At 30.3% G+C, this 27,540-nt stretch overlaps 1 protein-coding gene across 1 annotated transcript; it reads left to right on the top strand.

The window, feature by feature from the left end:
- The first annotated feature begins 365 nt into the window (after window positions 1–365).
- On the top strand, window positions 366–27,540 carry LOC143252638 (MOB kinase activator-like 4). The gene is made up of 7 exons (XM_076505070.1): window positions 366–498; window positions 7,951–8,013; window positions 13,291–13,391; window positions 14,923–14,965; window positions 20,099–20,265; window positions 22,293–22,404; window positions 26,340–27,540. The coding sequence occupies exons 1-7, from the start codon at window positions 439–441 to the stop codon at window positions 26,460–26,462; spliced, it is 669 nt and encodes a 222-aa protein (XP_076361185.1). The 5' UTR covers window positions 366–438; the 3' UTR covers window positions 26,463–27,540.

The raw sequence follows: 27,540 nt of genomic DNA, 5'->3' as shown, positions 1-27,540 counted from the left end.
ACGATGGTACTTAATAATTGCTATACATGATCATGTCTCACCGTTAGGAACAAAATGTTTTACAGAACTACATCTCTTATTTCACAAATAGCTGTTTAAAACTTAATACTGTTCGTAAGTTAAGCTTAGTACTTCTTAAAAGCAATAAAACTATACAAATAGCCTTCCCAACACGAATAGTTATTATCACCTAAGGTATTTCATATAAACTACTAATCTATAAAACATGACAGAATACAAACATCACACATATTCCACAGGTATTAATAGATTTGAAATGTAATGTAAGTATTTACACAAAATAAAAATAAATAATTGAATATTTCATTTTTAATATAACTTAAAAAGAATGTAGATGGCAATAATATTTTATGTAATTTATAGAGGGATTACCAGCAGTAAAATTATTCTTATTTTAAGTTAAATTCAGTAAGCAAAATGAAGATGGCTGACAGTGCTGTTGTTCTGAGGCGTAATCGGCCAGGAACAAAATCAGAAGTTAGTTTATTAATACTAATTCCTTGTAAACTTATTACACTTGTAATTTCAAATCAATGTGAAAAAGAGTTTTTCGTCGAAATACATGCTACTGCTTAATGTAACCAGTATTTGTTTAACTTTTAAGCCTAATCACAGCACAGCCAGCTGTAACAAATAATGAAGCATACTAAATAAGTTAATTACCACGAGTACTGATAAAGAATGAAGTGTGACACTGATATAGTTTAGTAATATTAAAAGAAAACGGTCATTGTAACATAAATTTACAAAATTCACGCCAAATATCGTAATTGAAAGCCATTAATAATGATAATGATTATCTAAATTGAAATTGGCCATGTGAACCGAGTCTGAAGCAATAAAAGTTTTATTAAAACTGAGGTATATCCCACTTTTGTTTATTAAATTGAAGTGAGAGATAATTTTATTTGCTTTTAAGATTAATTTGTATCGTGACTTAGAACTTGCAAACTTTTATAGTTGTATAGATTTTATTCAACTAATTTTTCTTGTAAATGAGATGGTTTGAGTTGTAATGAATTTTTATTTAAAATTCAGTTTAAAGTAGTGATTCAAGATGTTGCTCTCATGAGATATTGCTAACTAGTATAGTAACGTCAACCATAATTGTTGCACTATTCCATGGGAATAAATCTGTCATATGTGCTTAACTCTTTCATGCTATGGCTTTCAGATTTTTGACACAGTGTCAGTGTAGGTGTATGATATAAATAAAGAGACTGATTTTTAACATGAGGATGGCAACAACAATTTGATCATACAAGGCTGTCTCTATATATCTGCCCATAAGAAAAGTAATAATTTAAACCAACCTTTTATTTTTCATAATATCAATTCCTCTGATAACTTCCTCAGAAGTGTTGGATACCACTACTGCCAATGACAACTCATTCCATAACATCTTGGGGCAACATGAGACCTATTTGAACTAAACTAAAATTGATAATAAATAAGTTGAAAAAAATCAAAAAATCTTAAAGCTAACTATTAGCATTCACATACTTATCAAACTTTCTTTTAAACTTACTTAAATTTACTAAAATTAAATGCAGCTTTCTTGGACCACACTGGGGAATACATAATCACTCCCTGGCTTCCAGGCATTCTCAAGGAAGCATTTTTTGGTTTCAGCATTTATCTAAAGAGACAGAAAGACATAGTTCTAATTAAGTTATTTTGTACATAGGAAAGTTTGTTATGAGAGTACAATAACCTCGAAGAGAAAGGCTTAGAGCTGTACTTCACAGAGCAGGCCTAACATCCTGTGGCTGTAGGCCTACAATCACTAGCAGCAATGAATATTCAGTCTAAAACTCATCAGAGTGTTTGCATGATTTTTAATACAAAAGTAATATAATGAGGAGTCAACTTACTTGTTTACCAATGCTGACATCATCAGAAATGTAATTTCCAATGTCCCAGACTGGATCTGAGGTGGTAGTGGCAGCACTGGTAGAAGGCCATGGTGATGACTCTGACAATTCAGTTGACAATTCTGATTCAACCTGATTGGCTGCAGCAGATTGATCAGGTTCAGCCTCATGAATGGGTTTAAAGAACCCGTGCAGTATTTTTTGCATTTTCAGGCTTGACATAGTGAATGATTGTTTATCGCAACTTCTGTTTGTCAACGTCACATTCTTTTTGTCAACATTACATTCACAATACCATTGGCACCATCTATAGTGAATGATTCACTATAGATGGTGCCAATGGTACTAGGTTAGTACCATGGTGCTGCCAGCCTGCTACAGCGCCACCCACTGTTTATTTGTGAAGTTAATTCTTGAAATCCAGGGAATCTGAACATACACTGTCCATAATATTTGAATACAGATTATAGACATTATACATATATTTTGCACTCTCATGAGTGACTCTATATTTTGTGTTGTTGACAGGACTTCAGGCCTACTTTGCTGGGCCTGATAACTTTAAGTTATATATTATATATATAGGCCTATATATTTATTTATGATTAAAAAAATAAGACAAAAACCTCAGTGTGCCATTCTCAAATTTGCCAAAAAGGTAATCTCAGAATGCATAATTCAGGCTTTTCTTTTATGTTTTTATTTAAAAAATTTTCTGGGGGGGGGATGCCCTCAGACCCCCCTAGCATGGCTTTGTGCCTGCAGTACTTGCATCAAGCACCAATGGCCATTTCTGGCTACACCCTGAAACTTACTGGCCCATTTCTCTTTAACATCTACTTCTATCAATTTTTTCTGAATACCAAGCCATTTCGTATTCTCGAGAACAAGCTTACCAACGATGCAGCTAAGTCTGTCTGCTCTGGTGCTATCACTGCTGTGCCTGTTCCATCCATGGACTACGCTCCTGCATTCAAGGCTCATTTCCATGCCAGTTGGCAGTCGACTTGGAGTGAGCAATATGAAAACTAGCTTTTTGAGATAAAAACCATCTTTTAGACTCTGGCCATCTTGTTTCTGTAAGGATCAGAAAGAAGTTGTCCTAACCAGACTATGCATTGGTCACAGTTTCTTGATTCATCATTTTTTTTCATCTGGGACTGATGCACCAGTGTATGGTCTGTGGAACACTCAGGTCACAATAGACCACATTTTACTGTCATGCAGTTGTTATTACTCTAAATGATAGCACCATTTTAGACAGCATTTTTGTTCCAGTGTTTACCCCTGACACTGGACAGTGTCATTGGCAATGGTGACACTGTCCACCTTACAAATATTTTTAGTTTTTTAAGGGCTATTGGCCTTTTTAATACTGTTTAAGTTTTGAATTCAAAAATTAGACTTTGTTATGTCATATTTGGTATTCTGTTATATCTGAAATCAATTTGAAAGATGTACTTTTAATTTATCAATGAATATTTCAATAATCACTTTACTCAGTGGGGGAAACAAGTTTTTAAAAATGTGACAGTAAAGTGTTGCAATTGATTAATCAGTGTAATCAATTATCTATGAGCATTGTTTACAATGATTAGTGAAACATAAAATAATCAGCTAATGAAAATTAGTGTTTCTGTTTGTTACTGTTCTTAATTATTCTTACTGTCCAAGTGATTAAAATATTGCTGTTATGATTATTCATTATTATTATTGATTAAATCAAGATCGTTCAGTTGGATTGATTAGTATCGTGAGTCGTGAAGATAATCAACTAATCAAAATTAGTTGCTCTGATTATTACTGTTTTATATGCAAAAACGGCTCGTTTGGGTTGAGAAAATATTTTATATGGAAGAGAACACGTTTTCGACCTTCTAAGGTCATCGTCAGGTTCACAAAGAGGGTAACTGAGAGCGAAGCTGACCACATGTTACACAAAGGGTTGTGTAACATGTGTCAAATGTAGAGGCGGTACATCTTTTTTTGTGAACCTGACGATGACCTTCAATCGAATGCTCAGCTTCTATCTATAAAATATTTTCTCAAACGATGCGCTTTTCTATGCTCTCAACAAGTGGGTTTCTCGACATCACTGATTACTGTTTTTTGTTATTCTAACTACATAAGTCTCCAGAGAAGTTATTAACCAAACATAATTGATTAATGAATTCACAATCACTTATCATATTCCACTAATCACCCAGCTGTATATTTGTGTGTATGGAAGCTGCTTGAGTACTTGTGAAACAACAGTTGAACCAAGTAGATATTCTTTAAGATTGAAGGGCAGCTTTGGCATAATAAAAATTAGTTCTTTTACAGTTGAAACTGGTCTTTCACACCATTATATGTAACAGGTGTGAGAGGAGGCATATCATGTGTCTTACACATGTAGTACATATATAAATATCATGTATATTTATCTTATTTGACCAGGTATGCCTATTACACAAGATATAGATAACATTCATTGTTTTATTCCTGTGTTCTATGTGTGATCTTTCAATATAGTGCATGTGGATGGAACATATGTACTTGATGCATGCGAGGTAAAGTCATTAGCCTATTACATGTGATAGTTATAATACATTACAAATAACTAATACAGTGTACTCTGTAGAAATATAACAAAATTAATCTAATCTTGACAGTAAAGTTTCAAACATTGAATTACAAAATAAAGTAGCTAAAGAGTGATCAACAGAAAGCAATAAAAGTACATTGTGTAGATTTTCCATTCAGATAAAGCAAAATAATATTGTAGCTCTTCCAACATAATTAACATTAAGGAATAGATTGAAAAATACACATATCATAGTTTTTGTTTTTTTACCAGGCTGTACATTTCAAAGTTTGTAAATAACAACTAAAAATGTAAGGTGACAAAATTCATGGTTGCATAGCCAAAAAATAACCCTTAAAATGATTTTAATAAAATAAATGTACATTTATATGTTATTAACAAGGGCTTCGTAAGTGTATATTTTCATATTCATTATTGATAACAGTTTATGTACGGGGAATAAGTTATTACAATATATATATGTATAATTTGAATGGGAATGAAATAATAATATGTGTATTTTTATATGTAATTAATTTAATACACTTGTCTGTTCAATGATATTTTTGTAGCAACACTATGATTTTCAGTCTGGTCTTTTTTCATTACTTGGCAAGTTTATGTGTGTGTGTGTGTGTATACATATATATTCGAGAATCCTCTGCAACATCCACTCTGCCCTTGATGTTATTATCAAACATCTTACATCATTTTAAGGACAGATTATTGCTTAGTGTTGTTATCAGTAGCTGAAATTATATTGCAAAAAACAACTCTGTTTAGTAATTTTTAAGAGCAAAATAAAACATGATAAACTATTTCACTAAATCAAAATCACAGAATACATAGATTTAGCTGAAAATATTTGTTCTGTGACATGATGTAAAACCTCTAGAAGATTAATTGTTCTGCAACCTGATGTGAAGCCTATAGTAAGTTAATTGTTCAGTGACCTAATGTCAAACCTAATTGGTTAATTGCAACATTCTTTCCTTAATGTGACGTTTGAACTGTAATATCATACACTATGAAGAAAGATGCATCTATTTAAGTATCATTCATATACTAGAAGTCAAGGTTTACAATTGGTTAAATGATATCAATTGACTTCTTAAATTTTGACTGTTTGAAAACTGGTTAAGTAATCTAAAACTTATCTTAAATTTGAAAAGGAATGAGTTTTTAATCCAAACAAAAAATTATGTTCATTGTGTCATAGCATAATATTTCTTGTTTTATGTACTATGTAAATATATGTACATTAATACTAGATACATTTGTGTGTGATCCTCAAAATTGTTCTGTTTCAAGAGTAAACAAAACTCAAAATAAAAGTTAAAATTTTTTTTTGCTTTTGAAGTTTGTATTTCATGCTGTTCTATAGTATATACAGTGCATAATTCTTCTCATGATTCATGATATACACACATTTTACTGATGTCATGACAATACAAACTGCAATGTTAAGCTTTCCTTATATGACATTGTTTAAATGCCTGATGATTGGCTGACAGACAACACACTACAGTATAGTGATGTAAATTGGTGAAATGTATTATCCTTCCAAGTGGCCTTTCCCACCCTCCATATTGTGAAAATAATGAGTTTTTGCTCTTTTTTTTTTATATGCGAGTGATTTTATATTATTCTGATTTGTAATGTTGCAATTTTAAAGCAACCAATAGCTATGAGCTTCATAAACTTTCCCTGTACTTTCATAGTAGTGACATATTATTACAAAAGAGATCATAATTTAATATGATAACTGTTAAGATCATTGATTTATGATCACAACAAAATTGCAACATGTTATATAGCACTGGCTAATTGGTAAGCTAGAGACAAACATTAAAGTGATTTTTTTTTATACTTTTGGTTTATTTACACCAAACTAAGAAAAATTCAGAATAAACAGTAAAGGTAAAAAAAATAATATGTAAAATGTTTGACTGCATGTGACAATAATTTACTGATCAGATTCTCAACCATGGCAAATTTACTTACTCTTGATGAACTAAGAAACAATGGAATACATAATAATGAAATACCTCTCCTAAAGTTACAATTCCAAAGGTCTTACTGTGTTTATTAATAAACTGGAATGGGTAAATTTCCTGATTTTGGTTTGTTTTGTTTTGAATTTTGCTCAAAGCTACACAAGGGCTATCTGTGCTAGCCATCCCTAATTTAGCAGTGTAAGACTAGAGGAAAGGTAGCTAGGCATCACTACCCACTGCCAGCTCTTGGGCTACTTTTTACCAAAAAACAGTGTGATTGACTGTCACATTATAATGTCCCCACACCTGAAAGGGCAAGCATGTTTGATGCGACAAGGGTCCGAGCCTGCAACCCTCAGATTACGAGTTGAACGCCTTAACCACCTTTGTGGGCCTGCTAGTAAGGTATGATTCAGTTAATGCAAAGGGAGACACATCCAAGTCTCACATGCTTGTTCCTTTTCAAGGTACAAGTGTAAATTAGGATTTGTGATATACAATTTTAGAAATCTTCCATGGATTTCTGTACCTCACAGTTGTTTAGATGGGCCCTTAAAATTCATCATTCCATATATTTGAAGATTATAGACAGTGCTGATCTTGGTATATTTGACAAAAGCATCTTGCAGTGCAAATTACACTTCAGAATGATAAGCCTTAACGAGTATCATCACATTAACACCATTGGTGGTAGGAGAAACTGCTGTAAAGCATGGGCACTAACTTCTGTATTGTTATATATTGTGAACACACTTTATATATTCTATGTGCTCTGTATTTGTGTCCTGATAAAAGTTTCAGATGTTCACATGGTTAAGCTTATTTGTAATTATTAAATTTGAGACTGAAATAAGTAATATGTAGTTATGCGTAATATTTTAAGTGTATAACTACTGTAGACACCATCACACGGTTATTTTTTCTGTAAGTAGTTATTATTTGCAATTATTGTTAGACACCACATTTTTCAGTTGATGATTTGTATAAACAAATAAGAATGCAGTGATATTCCTAACCATAATAAAGAATTTCACAAACCATTTTTTTCATAGTGTTTGTATTTGTTAATACTGTGTAATAAAAGTAATTATGTTGAATGAGTGATTTATTAATATGTATTAATAACTAGATACAGTCTCACAAAAGTAATGTTTATCTTTACATGACAGTTATATTGAAAAAAGAAATACTCTTAATAATCACTATTTTTATAAATATTTTTCAAATTCATGTAAAATACATTTGATAAAATTTTAGTTGTATTAAATTAACTTATGTTCAAACCCAGGTATATGTAGGCTATTTATCAATGTTTCAATATATCTTGTGTAATGGTATAATATGAGAGTGTCTTTTAATGATTAACTGTCACACAGTTATTTTACTTTCATAATATTTAAACACACAAAACATTGTTATTAAATTAAATAATTTTGATCTTACGTATATGTAGGAAAATAATAAATATGTTATTCTCTCTTTTTATCTTTAGAATTTTTGTAACTGGCCAGATGAACCATTTGAAGAAATGGATAGCACCTTGGCTGTACAACAGGTGATGATTGTAGATTTGTGTATGACTTTAATAGTAGATTAATTACAAAGTAACAAACTTCTACATTTTATCCTATGAAAGTTTACTTAAGCTGTTTTTGAATATAATTTTTTCATCCCTTTTAATGTTAAACATGAATTAAACTTGTATTTTGTAATTTTTATATTGTTAAACATACAAAAAATGTGGACATTTAAGCAAAACTTATTGTCCTTTTTTAATGATATTTTGACATATATTTGTATTAAATTTTATTAGGCTCACATTTCTTAATCTTATGTGTTTGGTGTTGCAGCATCAATTACAAATGTTTTCATGCTATGTGCAAAAATTGATTTAGAGTAACATAATATTAATGGACAACTGGTGACCTTTTGCTTTACCTAGGCTTTCCTATCCATGAAATTAAACAATAATAATAATAAAAATATTAAAACCAGTCTTTATTATTTGTTGGCTTTTCACCAAGATGCTGTACGGTGCTAAGCTTTTAACAGTGTAGCATATCTCTTTGTTATGCTTCAAGATAAGTCAGGGACAATGGGTACTAACATTTTATCTTTCATTGTGGATAAAAAACATTTAACAAACAGACTTACCATCAAACAAACACAAGCCAGAAATTCTACAGACACACAGTTAACAACTTTCAAATACTTATTCAGTACTTTCTAGTACTTGTCAGAAACATCCCTTAGTATGACATCTCAATGTTTCACTCAAACAAGTTAGTGAAGAAGTTCCGATTTGGAAACACACTGATAAAAACCTCAAGACCACAAGACAGTGAATGCCTTTTGAAATATGCCACACGTGTAGTTTTCATCAGTGTCTTCATTCATCATACCATCACACTACTCCTTTCCTTGTCGCTAGATAAAAAGTTATCTAACAAATCATGATGATTTTATCAAGCTAATGCCATTTTCCTTCATCATTATGAGAGACTTAAATGAACACAATTCACACTGGGATGGTGAAAACATGGTGGGAGGGATTAATCTGTGTAGCATGTTTTTTCTGATTCGTCTTTCTTTCTCCAGCCCTAGAGATTATCCCTAATTACATTTCCTGAGTCAGGCATCATTTAGTGCCATTGACAAAGCCTCTTATTCCCTAATTTTCTTGGAAGATAGGAAATGATCCACAAGACCATAATAATTTATCCATAATTTGAGGAGGATTGGCTACAGTTAATATCATTGAACTTGTATGCCATTGTAAAAACTGAAAAGAATAAACTGGCTTATCTTAACCCTTTAATTACATAATTAGATCTCATGGTCAGTTCCATTCAGTGTTATTTCTCCATCAAAAAACATTGTAAATTAGTAGTATATTTCATTGTGTTATACATAATGATACTTAAGACATGCTTACTTTGCATATCTGGATGTTACGTGTCGATAAATTACCTAAATTATGTAAAACACAGTGAAAATATAACAGTCAGTTGATATCTTCTTGCATGGGTACTTTGCATCATCTGATGGCTAGGGCCCCAGCCAAATGATTGTTGCTTATACTTGTATTTTGCACTGATGCTTCCAGATGTTAGCACACCTGGTGTCAGATGGTCAGTTCAAGCTCATGGAGGGTTGTCACTTTTTGCTGCAGAGGGAAAAATTTCTTGACCATGGAGAAAAAGTGTATATCTACTTTCAAATACAATTAACCTTCCATTAACTTTTATTGCTATCTGTGGTGAAAGGGTGAACTTAGAACTTAATCCAACCATAACTAACACACCATTTATTAATGATTGGAAAAGGAGAAGTAATAGATCACATTATCCAACAGCTGTACCTACAATCCCTACTTGTTGATCATAGTTCATGAAGTAGATGCTGAGAAAGTAACATAGAGAAAACAAACTCATAAAAATGAATGGATAAAGTAGGTTTTTTTTTAAAATTCTTTCACACGTTATCCAAAAATGGTATGGTGATCTTAGATTTAGGATGTTGGAAAATTTTCATCACTGATAGTGTTACAGACACATGCTGCTTTATAATATATCAACATAGTGTAAATCTTCTTTAAAAATAAAGTTTTCCTTCTGCGTCCAAGGTTTCAGAAATTTTTCATGTGTTGTGCCAGTTCAGAGTTCTTTGAAACATATTTATAAAAATCATTATTTATAGTTTGTTTATTGTTTTGTTTTTTTTAATAGAATAAAACAAGGAAGATCATTACAAAATTATTAAGATGGATAAACTGAGAATCTGCAAAAGGTTTTGTAATAGTTTCACAACATTTACTTTTGTAAAAGTTACAGGGAATTTGTTAGCAATTTTAAAGTAATGGCTTTATGAAACAAGTAATACTTGTTGTAATTATATATATTGTTTTTTTTATTCTAATTATTGTGTTTGAAAAATTTTAATAGAAAATTGAACACAAGTTTTGAATACTCATTTTGAAACAATTCAACAGGCCGTCAACCACACTGTTATTAACGTTAATGCTACTTATAGAACTATTTATGTTACTCAGGTGTGGGTGATTGTATTGTTTAAAAGTTGTGCCTAAAGAAGGTATGGTAGAATATTGTTAATTCCTTTCTGAATGGCCCATTAACTTTAGTATGAAGGAACAGAAGTACTGATTCATCAAATACATAATATGTTTCATTTTGAAATTGGTAAAATGTGGAAGGTTTATTAGATGTATAGCTCAACCATATCACACTATTTCAGTTTTGCTTTCTGTTGCATCATTAATCATTTCAGCTCTTATCTGAATATTTAAGCTTGATACTTGCCTCTCTTTATACAGTGTGCATTAGGGTGCTCAAAAAAACAAAAGTTGTGACACTCAGTCGCCGCTTATAATTTGATTCCATTCAATGAGAAACATATGCTAGCGTAAAAATCAATCCAATACATTAATATTTTGGGGTTGTGCAATGCGCACAAAATAACAACATGCTTCCGGAACCAAACGAAAAGTTGACATTAGTGAAAGGCTAGCTTCGGCTTTAGACAGAACCCAGATCAGTGACCGAAAAGCCGCGCAAATTTTGCTTCCTTTGCAGCTCATATTGGACATAATATAGAGGATCTTGCCATTAGCCCAAGTTCCATAAGGAGGAAACGAATTACTAATCGTACTCTTCTAGCAGCTGAATTGAAGGAAAGTTTTTCTCCAAACGTTCCTTTGACATTACATTGGGATGGTAAGCTGATGCCTGACTTGGTTAGCAGAGAAGATTGAACGTTTGGCAATTTTAGTTTCAGGTAAAGGTGAGAAGATTCTTTCAGTGCCCAAGATTGATAGTGGAGATGCAAATTCAGTAGCTTCTGAAATCGGATCAGTTTTAGTAGAATAGAATGTAAAAGACAGAATTAAATTGCTTTGCTTTGACACCACGGCGACCAATACAGGATCCAAATCTGGCGTCTGTCTGAGGATTGAAATGTTACTTGAACGTGAGCTCTTGCACCTTGCCTGTAGACATCACATTTTGGAGATTCTTCTGAGCTGTATTCTCTACTCGTGATAGAGACATCATTATGTATTTTTGAAACTTTTGTTTTTACCAGCATCAATAAACGGAGAGAGCAATGGATGCTTCCGAACGCCAGATTAGTCTCATGTTTCACATAATTATATGCCAAGAGCAGCTGTCTGGAAAGCCAGAAAGCTTAGTTGGTCACCAAGACTTTTTCTAATGCCTTTGTTGCAGGACCTACTTTTTCATGATCCTCACAAGGTAATAGGATAAGCTTCCTCTGGGTGTTATTAGATTCTCCTCAGTATCATTTCTCTCCTCCTGTGGGCTTATTGTGCAAAATAAAATAATGGATTTATCCTCCAGATTCTCCGGTGTTGAAATGGAAATTACAAGAATGATTAGGCTCAAAAAAAGACTTGAATAGAACTGTTTGTTGTATATGCATCAGTATCACATATATGAACTCATGGTTCTCCAGTACACCTTGCATTGGAAACTTTTTACGTGATATTTGAATTTTTGTATTGTGGATTTTGTATAAAAGAAAATTACTTAAGGTATCATCAATAACACCGTGTATGGTGTTATAGGGGGATCAGATAGTGTGTAGTCTTTGTATGTTTGTGTAAGCCTTTAATTATGAAGACTTTCTTTTTCAGATGAGATATCAGTTATATTTACATTCTGATCTCATCATTTTCAAAGATATATAAATATTAAAATATTAAAGAACTTAATCTTTATTTTGTTATTTTGTTGTCTTTGGATCTCGTGAGATAACATAGGGAAAGTTTAGTGTTAAACGACAACTTGTTTATTCAAGACATGATTTAGTTGAAGGCTTGCATTACCTTTAACTTTTATTCCTTTATTACAGGACGTCTTTTCAATCTTTATTGCCAGTGACTGTTTTATGTAACTTTTGTCGCTCAAATCGTACATCATTTTAATTCAACAGTTTACGGCAAAGGGCAGCACCAAGAACGAAGATCAATTTCAGTATATGATTCAGGTGGCAGAAGAACATCGGCGAACATAATGCGAAGGGGGCAGGCAAGATAAAACTTCAATGAAATAAATTTTTCTTTCACGTTTTTATGTTTTTGCTAATTGTATAATCAATAAATATTAAATAATTTCTTTAAATAATTTAATTACCATTAACAATGTAATGTAGGGTAAATTTAAGGAAAATAGTGAACTTTGCGAGGGATGTGCGACCCCTAAATACTTCGCAATTGAAATGAAACTTTGTCTATGTTCTTTTCTCATGCAGTGGCACAACTGAGCAAAAAAATTGGGACATTTTAATTTTTATCCTTTATCCACTGACGCACCCTAGTGTGCATACTGAAGGTGAGCTGAATAGGTTATCTGACAAGAAGGTCTGGAAAAGTGCACAGAGCACGTTTTATGGCAGATATCTGTGGTAGCAACCACAAAGCAGAGGTGAAAATTACAGACCCTATCCGTGATAATCATTGTCCCACAATAGTAATCAATGGATATGACACACTGTAGAACAAATGCTAAACAGAATAGGATTTATATATAGGCAGAGAAGTGTTCTTAAGAATTACATTTTGTCTGTGCTGACCAAGTAGGTATATTAAGAACAGTGCATCTGGTGACTATAAAATAATACAAATATAGTTGTTTTTTTATGAATTGAACATGTATAAATTAAATGAAGAAGTTGGCAACTGGAGATTGCAGTTTATTATAATTATCTATGTTACAGTACACATATTAAATAAAGTGTTATATATTCCATGTAATAGATGTAATTGTAAAAACATGGTGTTCGGTTTGTCTTATAGTTCATCCAACAAACGATAAGGAAAGATCCTTCAAATGTTGATGAAATTCTTACTCCTCCAGAGGGACAAGATGAAGGTGTTTGGAAATATGAACATTTGAGGTATGTTTTTAACCACCTGAAATCATCACCTACGTACTTAGTGTAGATGTATTTCCTATCTCTTGTTTGCATTTACAGAAATTTATTTTTTAGTTCAAAGAACCCTATGATAATATTAAATCAGTATATGAAATAATTCTTGAATCTTTTATTTTATTTTATAATGCTCTTTCATGGTCTGTATGTGCATGTTTTCTGAAATACATACAGTTAAAAGTTACAACTGTTAATGTTCTGTGAGACATATATTTATGCTAGTTTTTTTATTTATGGTTTAATCATTTATTTACGGTACTGTTTTATTGTGAACTGTTATAAATCATCTTTTTTTTACATAAAATTATTTAATATATAAAAGTATGTTTATAGGCTGAAACAAACCTAACTACATGAATACCAAGCTGGTGACAATCCAGTTCAATCACTTTACAGTTGACAAAATCTTTTCAGGTTTAAGACTGCACTTAGAAAATATTAGTTCAACCAAATCATATTTATGATTAGGTAGCTGTATTTATTTACACGCTTTTAGCCTAAATGGTCAGAACTTATTTTATTCACCATTACAGTATTTTATGGATAGAACTCATGAACTTGCTCCAATTTCTTTGTAATCAAGTCATCACATTGCAAATATTAAAAACAAAATTCAACAATAGATGCATTAGTTGGTTTATTTCTAAATATTTTTGCATATACAATGAATATTCACAGTACAATATACCTTTTTGGATTGTTTTGTTTTGTTTAATCTCAGACTCTGTATAAATGTAACATGTTTATTAACTGTTTTGTAATATTCAGCTTGCAAAAAAAAAAAAAAAAAAAAAAAAAGCTTGTTCTCCCATTATTTCAAAAATGAGCTTTGTCTGCATGTGCAGCTTTTCAAACACAGTGCAGGAAGTGTGTGACATAAATGAAAGACAAAAAATGCTTGGACAGACAACATGGTTCATAATATGTATATAATAACTTAATTAAAAATGTATAAATCTGTTGCTTGTTCACCAATGTGTTGTTAAAAAATATAGCAGTGTGTGTTTAACTCCTGCCAGCAGTGAGGTTATCACTACTTAGACGGTATTTATATACAGCAGAAAAGATGCTTAATATTGCATGTTCAACTGCTGTATTTTTCTACTTATTTATTAATACACAGAAATAAATAATTAAACATATCACTGCTTCTTTCACATCTGGCAGGAAGAGACAGTGAAATCATTTTATCTCACTATGAATGATAGCTGTTGTTTTTCAATGTTTTAATTAATATTTATATGGACTTTGTATTTGAAGATACAAGACAATTAATTTTTTAAGTTTAAAACATAGAAATAATAAAAAAAGAAAATAGTGTGAAAATTAAAATTCATTTCAGATATTTTTATGTAGTAGAACTTGTTTGTTATTATTGTTTTCTTTATTTACCAGATATTAACTGTTAAACAAATAGTATGATAATGAAATATTGTGGTATATTTTTAACAGATTTGTATATTGGTCACATGCGATTTATTATTATTATTCACAGACAATTCTGTTTGGAATTGAATGGATTAGCTGTGAAATTGCAGGTAAGATCAAGTATTTCTTCTTTCCAACTACATAAAAAGGAGGAATTGTTGTTAAGTGAATTAAAAAAGGCTTATTTTTAAATATGATCTTTACATCTGAGTAAACATATTTTCACAGTGGTGCTGCTGCAGAAGCCCTAAGGTTTTGAAAATCTAAGTCACTTTTAAGTTACAAACCTGAAAATGATTTTTAGGTCAACTGAATTTAAACAGCTATGTGTTTCAATTCAGTGCACTTGTTATTTGGTTTGTTTCATTGGAAAATAAAAATTACTGGATGAAATAGTTTGAAACTTCAAGTGAATCTTTTGTAAATTTTATACATCTTCTAAAAAGTGAAATATTTCATATGTGATATTTGTATAAATTTGCAGCTTGAAAATTTTCAAAAGATGCCAGTGCATTATTTATTTTTTCAAAAGACAATTAAACGTGATCTTCTTTGTTATAAATTTTAATTTCTGTTTTTTTTATATAATCATATATTCTTATAGAATTTTCTTATATACTATAATGCCCTCTCTTATTATAATTTCCATCCCTGTTTTATGCACTTACCTTATGTGACAGCAACAGTAATACTACATAAAATCCAGTTTTATTATCATAATTTTGATCTGAAAGAAAAGTAAGAAAAACACAAACACACTTATTACAGTTTGAAATTGCCCTTTAATGTACTTTTCACCTTACTTGGTTACAATCAACTTGTGGAATAACTTTGAATAAAGTAAAAAAAAACTTTTCTTAGTTCCACCTCCAATATTGTTTACTAACTCGTTCACACTATTGATTTAACCATATCCTAACCATGTTATTCAATTGAATGTGAAATGACAGTACATTACATACAGAGAGCTTAGGCAAGAAACGTTTGGCAAGTCCACCACAAGGGTAATCATAGTTCTTCTACAGGCCTCAGGGACTCTGCAACTGCTTGACTTTTTAACTGGCTATTTTGACAGCAACAGTTACTGTGACCCTTTTGACTCCTGTTTGACTGCAACTTCTTTCTTGACTGTCTATTTTGACTCTTTGACTGACTTTTTCACCTCAAATATGGGTTTTTTGTGCAAAATCTTTCTGATATTACAATCTTCCAAATAGTGGATGTATGTATATATATATAACTACTCACAAGTATATCTGATACTTAATTTTTATGTTGGTTTGATCATTCCATAATTCTCAAAACCAAAACCACTCACTCGTTCATTGGTTATAGATAAAAATTAGTAACTTGGAAGCCTTCTTATGCACACTCTTGATTTCACATGAATTCTACATCAAAGTTCCACTTATTCATTTCTTTTGAACTTTATACGAGACAATGTAAACATTTCCTGTAGCTTTCTCACTGCTGTAGTGGTGCCAGTTTGTACATAACAATCTAATTTCCAGTCTGTGTAATGAGGATTTTATAAACTTTTTTATGACTTCAGTAGCATTGTTTGTAGATAGCATAAACAAAAACGATTCTCAACATATTTCTCTTCTTGGTCAAACGTCGTTATATAATCAGTTTTTTTATGTCTTTGTGAGCAAGTATCACACTTCTACTTACTAAATATATTTGCTCAATACTTAAAGCATTTGAAATGCAGCAAATGCTTGAGGTAGCTTTGTTGGTGTAATAAAACCTTATAAAGTTAGGTGAAAAATAACTTAACTAGGAAAAAGTCAACCTAATTTTTTAAATGAAAAACCTTACTTTTCTTATCGTAGTGCAACATCATAATTCAAATGAATTATAGAATAATAAAGCAGGTTTGTTTGTTTTTGCAAGCTCTAAATAACTGTAATTGCTCACAAACATCTTCTAATACTTTGTTCTGATTTTTGTGTGATTTATTACTGGACTAAAATCTGTGTTAGATTATACAACTGATTTCCTAATTAAATTTGATACATTCTGTATAACTAGCCTATGGGTTCTCAAAGCTTAAATTATTTAAATTATATTACACCAAGATTGAGGAATGATGAATAATTAAAAGCAGTAAAACTACACTTAAGTAGTCAATATTGGTATTATTTCACCCAAAATTATTTCATATTTTTTTCCTAGTTAGCTAAAACTGTGGAATTATATGAAAAATAATTCAGGAAGTTTATAATCACCAGCATTTTAATTTGAAGCTTGTTGAAATAAACACAAAATCAAGATTTGTTGGGTTTTTTATATATAAAATTAAATAACTAATTTTTTTTATTAAATGTATTCCAATTCTGAAGTTGTATTTCCTAATTTTGCAAAAAAAGTTAGTTCAATTCTGCCATCAAGTGTGATGCAACCCTTTAGGACTGCTTTAAAAAAATTTTTTTTCTGCTCCAACATCCATGTAATCACTCTAGACTTTTGTATTAGTTAAATAATTAATCATGTGATCAGTCACATGACCACTCAACACTCTTCATTGGTGTCTTGATTTTGTGTGGTGCCCCCACAAAACAGAATGAAATAAAAACATAATTCAACAAATTTTTGTTGTTCTTCTTTGATGTTTCTTAAATCCTTCATCTTAGGCAGTTGTTTACTCTGTATATGGAAATATAATTATTCTGATGTGGGTGAGTAATTCAAACTTCATTATCAGTATTTGCATGGTAAAAACCTGTGACATCATGTACAAAATAATTGATTTCTTTGTGGAAATTTCAGCAGATCAGTATCACTTCTATATATTGATCTGGATATTTTTTGGTTTGTAAAACGAGAATTTGCTCTGTATTAGAAAAAGGAATTGTTAAAACATTTTAATTTTTACAGTACTCTACTGGAATGCCTGCATTATAATAGTTTCATCGTGACAGATATGTTATTATGTGTATCACTGCAAATTCATTGTGTAAATTTAAATAACCTTTATTACTAGGTCCAATATGTTCCAGATATAAAAATACATTATATTGCAATTACCACATCACTTTAAACTGCAGTATTAATTTTCATTTGCCATTACAAGTACTACATTCACTGTTAAATGTTATTTTTTTGTCATTGTGTCCCTTCCTTCTGTCTTTCATTTTTTAGTTTTCTAGGTCACTTAACTGATGTGGTCCTTTAAAGTTTCAACTGTTTTTTCTATTTTCCATCATAGTCTAAAACCTTGCTAAAGACAAAACAATACATTTGATGTATCTACATGAACAAATTTTCCTGAATTTTGTAATCCAATCTGTTGGCTTAACCCTTTTGTGATGTATGTTTATGTGTATATAAATATACATATGCTAAATATTTATACTATAACTTTTAATGCTGTATATATACATTCATAAAATTTGATAGAATTTTAGTAATGACTCCAAGTTTTTTGTTCACAAAACCTCTGATTTTTTAATGGAATATTTTTACTAAAGTTTTGTTTGAGAAAATATTGTGCTTGTTTCATCACTAGTTTAAGTGTGAAGTGATTTTTATATCGGGATTAAAAACTATTCTTCATCCCAGAAAACTTGAGTATTTATTTAATCTATAAAACCTCCTAAATACATTTCAGATATTTGTTTTCACTAAAACTATATTTTGTCTGCAATTTTTTCTGTTCTAACTGTACATATTCTGTCAACTTGACTGGCTTTGTTTGTAATCACCGTATAAAATTAGGAAATAAATACAGATCAAGCTTTTTTATTCAAGAATGGCTACAACTTTTAACACAAAAACATAACTGTTTAGTCTAAATAGCTAAGATCTCATAACATTATACATTTATATATCTGTATATTATTTTGACCTTCCAGTTTGCCTGGCTAATATTAGTGAAATTAGAGAAGTTACAGTAACATGGTACCTGCGCACATGAGTTACCAATAATATAAAATTGACCTTTAGCTGTTTTGGCTGAGCTTTAGTGGACTAGTATTTTGTAAGATGCAGTTATAATAAGTTATGTATATATTTTTTTTTCTATATAAATTATTACTATTTACAAACAAGTTTTTAAAATGTAAAACAGTAAATAAATAAATATAGCAAACAATTATACCCTCTAGTTATGGCTTTTGTAGTCAATTACTGCTTCTTATAGCTCCCTAAGCCCTAAGAAATTTTGTACATGGAGGGTATGAAATGAAATTGTTTTTTTTTGTTTAAAGATTTTATACATACACTTGAATCACCAAAAAATCATGAATTACTGAATCAGTACCATAGAATTCCATTATAACTTATTAAAGTTAATAACTAATCTTTATTTTGGTGTATAAAATGCGAAATGTTGAGCAAACTAAAGACACAACCTAATTCCTTAAAATCTGGTTAAAAAAAAAACAAACCAAGATGACATTCTAACACATATGAAAATACCTGAGCTTATGATTGGTAATTCACATGTCATATACACAAATAAGTGTTTATTAGGGACTGTTTCCAAAAACGAAATAAGTTGAATGGGGCCACTGTGATTGATTTAATACATAAGCAAAATCTTGGGAAGTAGAAAGATAGTTCTTCTTCTTCTTTTATATTCTATCTTTTTAACCCATTAACTGCCAAGTATTTCAGCTGCTACAATACAACTCTAATGCTTCTTCATTTTGTAACTTCTCTGTGATGCCATTTTGGATCGAAAGTAAAACAATTTGTAAGTTGGTCAAATGCATGTATGGTGCTACCATCTAGCGTTGAAGTTAGGTATTATTGAGAACGAGTTAACTCGTCCGTGGCACTATGTTACCAATCGACTTGGACGAGTTATCTCGTCTACGGGACTGTACAGGTTAAAATTGGTAATTTCAGTTTTTATTTCGAACGAAACTATAGACTTTTTGCTTTCTTTTGTTATCTAATTTGAACAGAAAAATCAAAGTTTAAGTGTGTTTTTAGTGTTTACTTTTAAACCAAGAAATTGACTAATGTATAATACTAAAATTTGAATTATAATTACATTTGATACCAAACTTATTGACATAAATTCATAAAACAGTAGTTCAGTAAAAGTTAAAATATGTTTTTTCTTCAGAGAAATGTAGAAAGTGAACAGATTTGAATGGATGATCACATGGAACAGAAAAGCCTCATTGCAGTGTAGAACATATATTGTTTAAAATTGACCATAGACAACTCACTTAATTTATTACAAAAATTTACAATAAATGCTAGCCATTTTTTAATTTATTTTCCATTAGAATGAGTGCAACCCTGAAACCTGTACACAAATGACAGCTACAGAACAGTGGATTTTTCTGTGTGCTGCTCACAAAACTCCAAAGGAGTGTCCTGCAATTGATTACACTAGACACACATTAGATGGTGCTGCTTGTTTATTAAACAGTAATAAATACTTTCCTAGTAGGTAAGTTAAATGTTATGTTTTCCTAAGAATATTTGTGTTTTGTGTTCATTTGAAGGAGTAAGAGTTTAATATAGAACATTTATTGGTGATGTAAGTAATACTTAAAAAAAGGAGACTATGAATATAACTTTATTTTCATTCTATAAAAGTTATTTTTTATTTCAATACATTGGCCATTTGTTAAAAAACATTGCAGACTGTAGATTAATGTGTTTATAATTTTTTTATTTTGATATTAAATGAAGTCTTTGGTAAATTGACTGAAAAATTTGAGTGGAACTGAATAATTTTTTTTTTATCTGGATACGTATCAAATATTCATAGTCAAGAAAAAGGTATCAGTCAAACTACAGGTTACATATAAGTACTACCATTATTATAAAAATTTTACTGTCAAAACAAAAATTTATATGTTGTTAAACTTGCCTGTAAATGAGTGTAGTTATGTACTACTGTAATTTCATCTTACATAACTTGACTACACCAACAATTTATTTATCTATCCACTGTTCATTTGTGATATATTTACTGTATGACTGGTCTGGTAACCTATAAAATATGATAATGCATAAATTTGTTGCTTGACATGCCCTGATGGTTAGAGCTCTTGACGTGCAATCTGCTCATCCTTTTAGCCATTTACATTTAATGGTCAGTCCCACTATTTGTTGGTAAAGTGTTATAAGTCAGTGGTGTTGATTAGCTGCCTTCCTTCAGTTTTTATCACCTGGAAATTAGGGATGACCAGCATAGACATCTGTCAAGTCCATTTGTATAAAATTCAGTAAAACAAAATGTTCACATTGTTTTACACATGGAAGTAATTATTATTTAACAGTGGCTTTTATAGTTAAGAAGTGTTCAAACAAACGAGACAGACAGCACACTCTTTAATGTTTTGAGAAATATACAATTCTTTAAATTGTTTTGTTATTGTTAAAATGAGTTCTAATTTATCTACACATAGATTTAATATTGTTACAAGTATTTTTTAATTATTATAAAAAAACAAATCCAAAACATAAATGAATTTTTAAAATGTTAATTTATGCAGCTTAAAAATAGGGACTGATGAAAACATATTCAGGTATCTCTGACTAATAAAAAAACATATAAAGTGGCATCCACTTAAGATACATTACAGTTGGCTTCCATTACTGTACTTTAAATAGTAAAATTTGTTGTTTATGATCAGTGAGAGTTAAGTGTTTGCATTCACTCTGATACCTTGTAGCTGTGTATGCTGGATTCCAAATTTGACAAGTCAGTTACAGTTTTTATTCTGTTTCATATATAATCTGTGAAGGCTGTACCGACTGAAAATAAAAGGTCTTCTAAGTTGTAGAGATTCCATATCATTATGGTTTTCCTAGCTGTGATAATGTAATACTTTATTAGCTAACATAAAACTGGCATTTATATTACTGTCTTACTGAAACTTGACTTTATACAAGCTTTCTTATGGTGTTTTAAGAGTACAAAAGTATATGAAAAAACACAATTATTTGTTACTTTAAATATTAACTTGCAAGATTTTTACTATTATTTTGTTTGTGTTTTAATGCATTTAACTGTCAGTTAATGGCAGTTGAGATTGTGGATAAACTAAAAATTGTCTGGTTAGAGAATTTCTAAAAACACAGGTTGGAAATCTTGCACCTTTATTATTTAACTGTCAGTTGATGGTTGTAGTTATAGTTGTGGATAAACTTAATAGGGAAAAATGAGTTAAAAATTTATGAAATGAGACTACTGGTAAAATGTAACAGTATAAAATAGGACTTTTTTTTTTCCAAAGGTAATGGTAAAGTAAGTGATAGTTTTCTGAAAGAGAAAGTGTTAAATCTTGTTCTTTGTAGTAAACTTATTACATGAAGTAAAAGTTCACATTAATAGTACTTAGAACAGTAGTGCTCATAACATATTTTACCTATTCCTTGTCAAGTTAATGCTTAATGTTATATTAAGCTGGTTGTACCTAGCAAATGCCACAGCGCAAATACAAAAATTTGTAATATTCAATGCAGGGTCAGCATCAAAGAATCATCAGTGGCCAAGTTAGGATCAGTATGTCGACGAGTGTACAGGATTTTTTCCCATGCTTATTTCCATCATAGAGCAATTTTTGATGAGTTTGAAGTAAGTTTTTTTTGCTAGAAGTACTTATTATCATGGAAGTTTGCTTTTAGTAAAGTTGATTTATTAATATATAGAAGAAAACAGATATTATTTTAGACATCTGAAATTTAAATACTGTATTCAATATGGAACCATGATTATACTAAAAGAGTGAAAGTGAAGTCAGACAAGAGCTGTCAGTGAATGGTGTTGACTATATCTACAAAAATAAGTTACTTGGTTCAGTAACTACCTTACCTGTAAAAATTGTACTGACCCTAAAATTTTATGGCTAAGAAATATATATGCATACACACAAACAAAATTGTTTTACTATTCAGTTAGTTAAGATTTAAAAAATGAAATGCTAATTGCCAGTTGCAAACTGCTAATTCTGGCCATTGGTCATATATATATATATGAATATTTTAGTTTCAAAAAACAAACATATTTTGTGTGAAATAATATACACTTTTATTGACATCATCTAAACATATGTTTATTTATTGTTATTTAGCAAGTTGGGTGTATGTTTCATTTTATTTAAAAATGTTCTTAGGAGCAATCATTTTGTTTTAGAAAATAATGCTACACACCTAAGAGGATATAAAATTGTTGTCAGGCAGTACCTTTGAATTTGTATTGACATCATTACACTTATAAAAATGACAACATTATGTGCCTCTGTTGTTTTTGTTTACCTGAAGTGGTGTAAACATGAATCAAAAGAATGCATTTTAAGCAACGCATAAATCACTCATTAGCACTGAGAAACTTGAAGGACATTTTCTTTGTGATATAAAATATGTAACAAAAATTTCTTTCTCTACAAAAGTAACATCATTAACAGTCCTGGATGATTCATAGCAGAACACAGATCATGTTCTAGTGGTGATTATATTGATTTAATTTCGAAACAGGTTTATGTTGGAGTTGACAAGATTTTATTAAATTATGTTTCTATGCAAACCTTTACTACTGCCTGTTTGTCAATTATAAACTATGTGCATTCATAACTAAAACTGACTTTAAAATACTAGACTGTAAACACCGAGGACTTGCTACATTCTTGCCCTGTATTATATCACTTAATGCTACCATTATTCAATGGTTTGAAAATAATGAAACTGTGCTACATAGCAATTTTCACATGCTACTATAACAGTAGAGTGTATTTTTCAGGCCTAACCTGTAGTCTGTTAGTTTTAAATAGAGCTGTTTACTGTGTGTGGAGAAATCTTCATGTGAAACCTCAAAACAAACCATGAAAGTCCTGTAAATAATCAATTATTTATGTAATTGTTTATTTTCCTTAAATACTTACCTCATCACATCATTTTCCTAATCACGCCCACCTCTGAAAATATTTTCAAAAATAAATTGTTTTATGAGGTGAGCTTACGTAATCAATTTCTACGTAATAAGGTTAACTTCAGTGGATAATTTAAATGTGCTTTATATTTCAACACAACTAATCTTGGGTTTTGATGATTACTGTCCCTCTGATTGTTAATTTTAGAAAATTGGTTTAAAATAAAATGTGTTTCTATGACTGTTGTCCCAGTCAGTGTAAACTTTAAATTGTTTGCAAACAGTAAAATTACAGTAGCAAATAAAAAATGTTTTGTTATTAGATTTTACTTGTAAGCTAAAAGTTATAAAATTTAAATTAATACAGGTTTTTGTGTAGCACCATTTTTTTTCCTAAGTCCTACCTTTGAAATGTATTCATTGGGATGATTTCCATATGCTGTTGCAAAGTTAATGACATCTAAAGCAGTCACCCTAAGAGAAAAAAATATTAGTGAAACACATCTGTAATTTACAAGTGTAAAGTAATGATGAGATTTTAAAATAACTTGATGCTAGGAAACTTACGTTACCCAATATCATGCTTTAAAAATTTCTTTTCTTTTCCATGAAAAATCTTTTTTATTATTATTTTCTTCTTTCTTTCTTTTTTTTATGTAAGAATTACACTTACACACTTTCTTCATGACGAGAAACCCACTTGAAATAAAGTTATCTCAAAACGGCTAGTTTAGTTGATAAGCATAAAACAACATTTCAACCTTCTCAGGTTATCTTCAGGTTAACTGTGTCAGCTCTTATCAGTTATTGTGCAGTTGCATGTACATCATTGAAAAGCCATATTGAATCACATGTCATATCTCAACTTGAAATACTCCTGAGCAAAGTTTAAATGTGTTATCTATAAAAATGATTCTGGCAGTATAGTAAATATCTTTAATTAATTGTGACTATTTCTGAAGCTATCAGAGAATATGGCAGCCAAAGGCAGTAAAATCAAGAAGAAAGAGATTACATATAAGAATTCCATCTGTATCAAAACTAAGGATACAACACTAAGAGATCAAACAGTAAAAGAAAGCATCCATAAGAGTGTTTATTAATGATACAAATATGGTGACCAGGTATCTTGAACATACTAGTATTGTGTAGTGTGATAAAATCAACAATTCTGGTAATAAAATACACATATTCTTAATATTAAAGAGCAGACGTATTGTTACTTTTAGCTATCATAAAACATAATTCTAAGCACCCATGGGATTCGAGGGTGCAAGTGAGCATGTGCTTGTGATTCACCATGTGCATGTAGTTTTTCTTATGCAAAGAATAATCAGAAAAAAAACACTCAAAAGTTGAATTTAATAACCAAATGTGCATAACATTGTTTGTAAGGCACCCAACAGCAACATTAGTGCTCCCATGAGGTTATAAAGAAGAAATGTTAGCCAATACATCACAGTCCTGTACAAATGAAATAGAAACCCTGTAACCCGAGCACTTTCAATAGTGTCACAGGATTTCTATTTCGTTTTTAATGGTACAGTAGAAATTGTGTTAATAAGTTGTAAAATCAGATGCTTTTCTTTACTAAAACTTTTATAATAAGTAATATAGTTTTTCATATTTGCAAATATAAATGAAGAGAGATTCACTGATATGTGCATGCCTTTAATATTGTCTATTAAGTTAGTAATTAGGTACATTATTAAACTGGGTTGAAGAAATCTCAGTAGTGCAAACACTTGGTGGTGTTAACGTTTTCCATTTACTTCATAATTTTATTGGACAAGTTATATTTCATCAAAGTAAAAATTGAAAAGTGTCCTGAAATACATATTATATAAATGGACATCAGTATAACTGATTGACTAAGTGTCCTACACTACAAGTGCACTACGTATTCAAAATATGGATATTTTCCTCAGTGTAATATAAAACAGATACATATTTAAAGCCATATTATGGATTCGAGCACCATAATAATTCTAATAATTCAGATGTTTCTACTAATAATCAAAATCACAGCACGAGTGGTGAAATGAAAGATAAATGAAGATTATATTTCTGCAGTTTTCTGCAGTGTATTTTCCAGTTTGTAAATTATTACATATTTTCTCTCGTAGATATTTTACACATGTACTACTGCAGGAAAATTGTTTGTTTTAAAATAATAATAATAAAGAAAACAACCAAAACAACTAGCTGTGGTATCTCAGGATTTTTTTATTTTATTTGTTAGTTTAATTTTGAAAACAGTGTTATTGTACTTTTTTTTTACTGTCATTGTTAGAACATGATAAAGAGACCAAGATAATTTTACAAACACAACGGTAGGCAAATTTTTTCAAGACAGAGGATGAACAAATATGATAATGTTTAAAATTACCTTCAGAGATCAAGTCTGTCTATTGCACTGATCTGTACTAATATTGTATTTAAATATTAGATTTATTTTCAATTGAAATTATAAAATCCTTTAATTATTATTTTTTAAACATATTAGAAAGTATCAGTAGCTTTCACTGATTTTATATTGTAATATGTCAGTTTATATGATTCTCTTCTGTCATTACGATCTTGAATGAATGATTGAGTGTATAAAAGAGTTTAAGAGAACAGACTTTTTTATTTTGTTTTGACAGAATGACACCTTCCTCTGTCGACGGTTCACAGTTTTTGTCACCAAGTATAACTTAATGCCCAAGGACAATCTCATTGTTCCAATATTAGGAGATGAAGCCAGCATGAATGAAAGTGAAGCGTGAAGGCTTACCAGTATCAAACTTGTTAATCTGTATTTACTGAGCATCTTACTATTAGTATTGTTATTTAATGTTCTTACTATTTGTGCTTGTAAGATGTGTTGTGTATCTTTAACCTTTATATATAACGTGATATCTGTACAATTCTCTTGTATTATAATTGGCCATTTTGTTTATTAGTAGATAAAAAATGAAGGACATTACCTGTCTGCAGGGGAATGTGCTTTCCTGTTTGGACTCACACAACACTTACTGGATTGTAGTGTGAAAATAAATCATTCTGTTATCACAGTGTGTGTGTTTTTGTGAAGTAAGTTTTATTTGACTGGGAGCTGTTTGGTATACAAATTGTTGATAAAAGAAGTAATCATGCATGTTGAAGCTCAGGCAGTTTATGTCAACTGTTAATAGCTCAGTGAAGTTAAATCTCTGTGTTTAACATACTGTATATGACCCTGCTGTGTGTACATACTTCTAAAATATTAGAGAAAGTAGCATTTGGTATCTGTTCTAAGTAATTTTATTTTGAAACATAAGTGTCTGTGGACAAAACTGTTGAACCTTAATATGCAATCAAGTAGGTTGGTTCTTGTCTTTTATTATATTTCTTTTAATTGAGCAGGGGAAGATTGGAGATTTTCCATCTTTCTTTTTTTTTTTTAATTAAGTCAACCAATTACTTCATAGAAGGAAAGACAGATGGTAAATAAGTTAATCAGTTGAAAATAAAAACCATATTTCAGCAATATCTTGTTGTAGTTTTAATTTCTTCTAAATAGATACATCAGAACTTGAGTCTTTACATTTTGACTATATATAAATTATAAAAAAGTTATAAAATTATTAAAATGTACATAAATTATAAAAACAGTAGAGGAAGAGTTTGAAATTATTCAAGAAAAAATAATTCGAATTAAGAACAGTTATTTTTAAATTTAGATGCTGTTCAATTTAAAATTTGTATAGAATAAAATTTAAGACAATCGTGTACTAAAATTTGTTAAACAATTTTCATGGTTTATTCATGACTTTTTTATACATAAATTTTTTATATAAATAAAATCAGTCTTAAGTAAAGTAA

The sequence above is a fragment of the Tachypleus tridentatus genome, chromosome 6 (genome assembly GCF_004210375.1).
Source record: "Tachypleus tridentatus isolate NWPU-2018 chromosome 6, ASM421037v1, whole genome shotgun sequence".
NCBI lineage: Eukaryota > Metazoa > Arthropoda > Merostomata > Xiphosura > Limulidae > Tachypleus > Tachypleus tridentatus.
Note: the sequence above shows the minus strand (reverse complement) of the source record. Positions and strands in the feature narration are given on the sequence as shown.

Excerpts from the sequence above, each read along its gene's own strand:
- LOC143252638 (XM_076505070.1), top strand. The coding sequence starts at position 439 with ATGAAGATGGCTGACAGTGCTGTTGTTCTGAGGCGTAATCGGCCAGGA. Across the intron at positions 20,266-22,292 it reads AATAAATACTTTCCTAGTAG|GGTCAGCATCAAAGAATCAT; the intron begins GTAAGTTAAATG and ends TATTCAATGCAG. Across the intron at positions 22,405-26,339 it reads CAATTTTTGATGAGTTTGAA|AATGACACCTTCCTCTGTCG; the intron begins GTAAGTTTTTTT and ends TTGTTTTGACAG.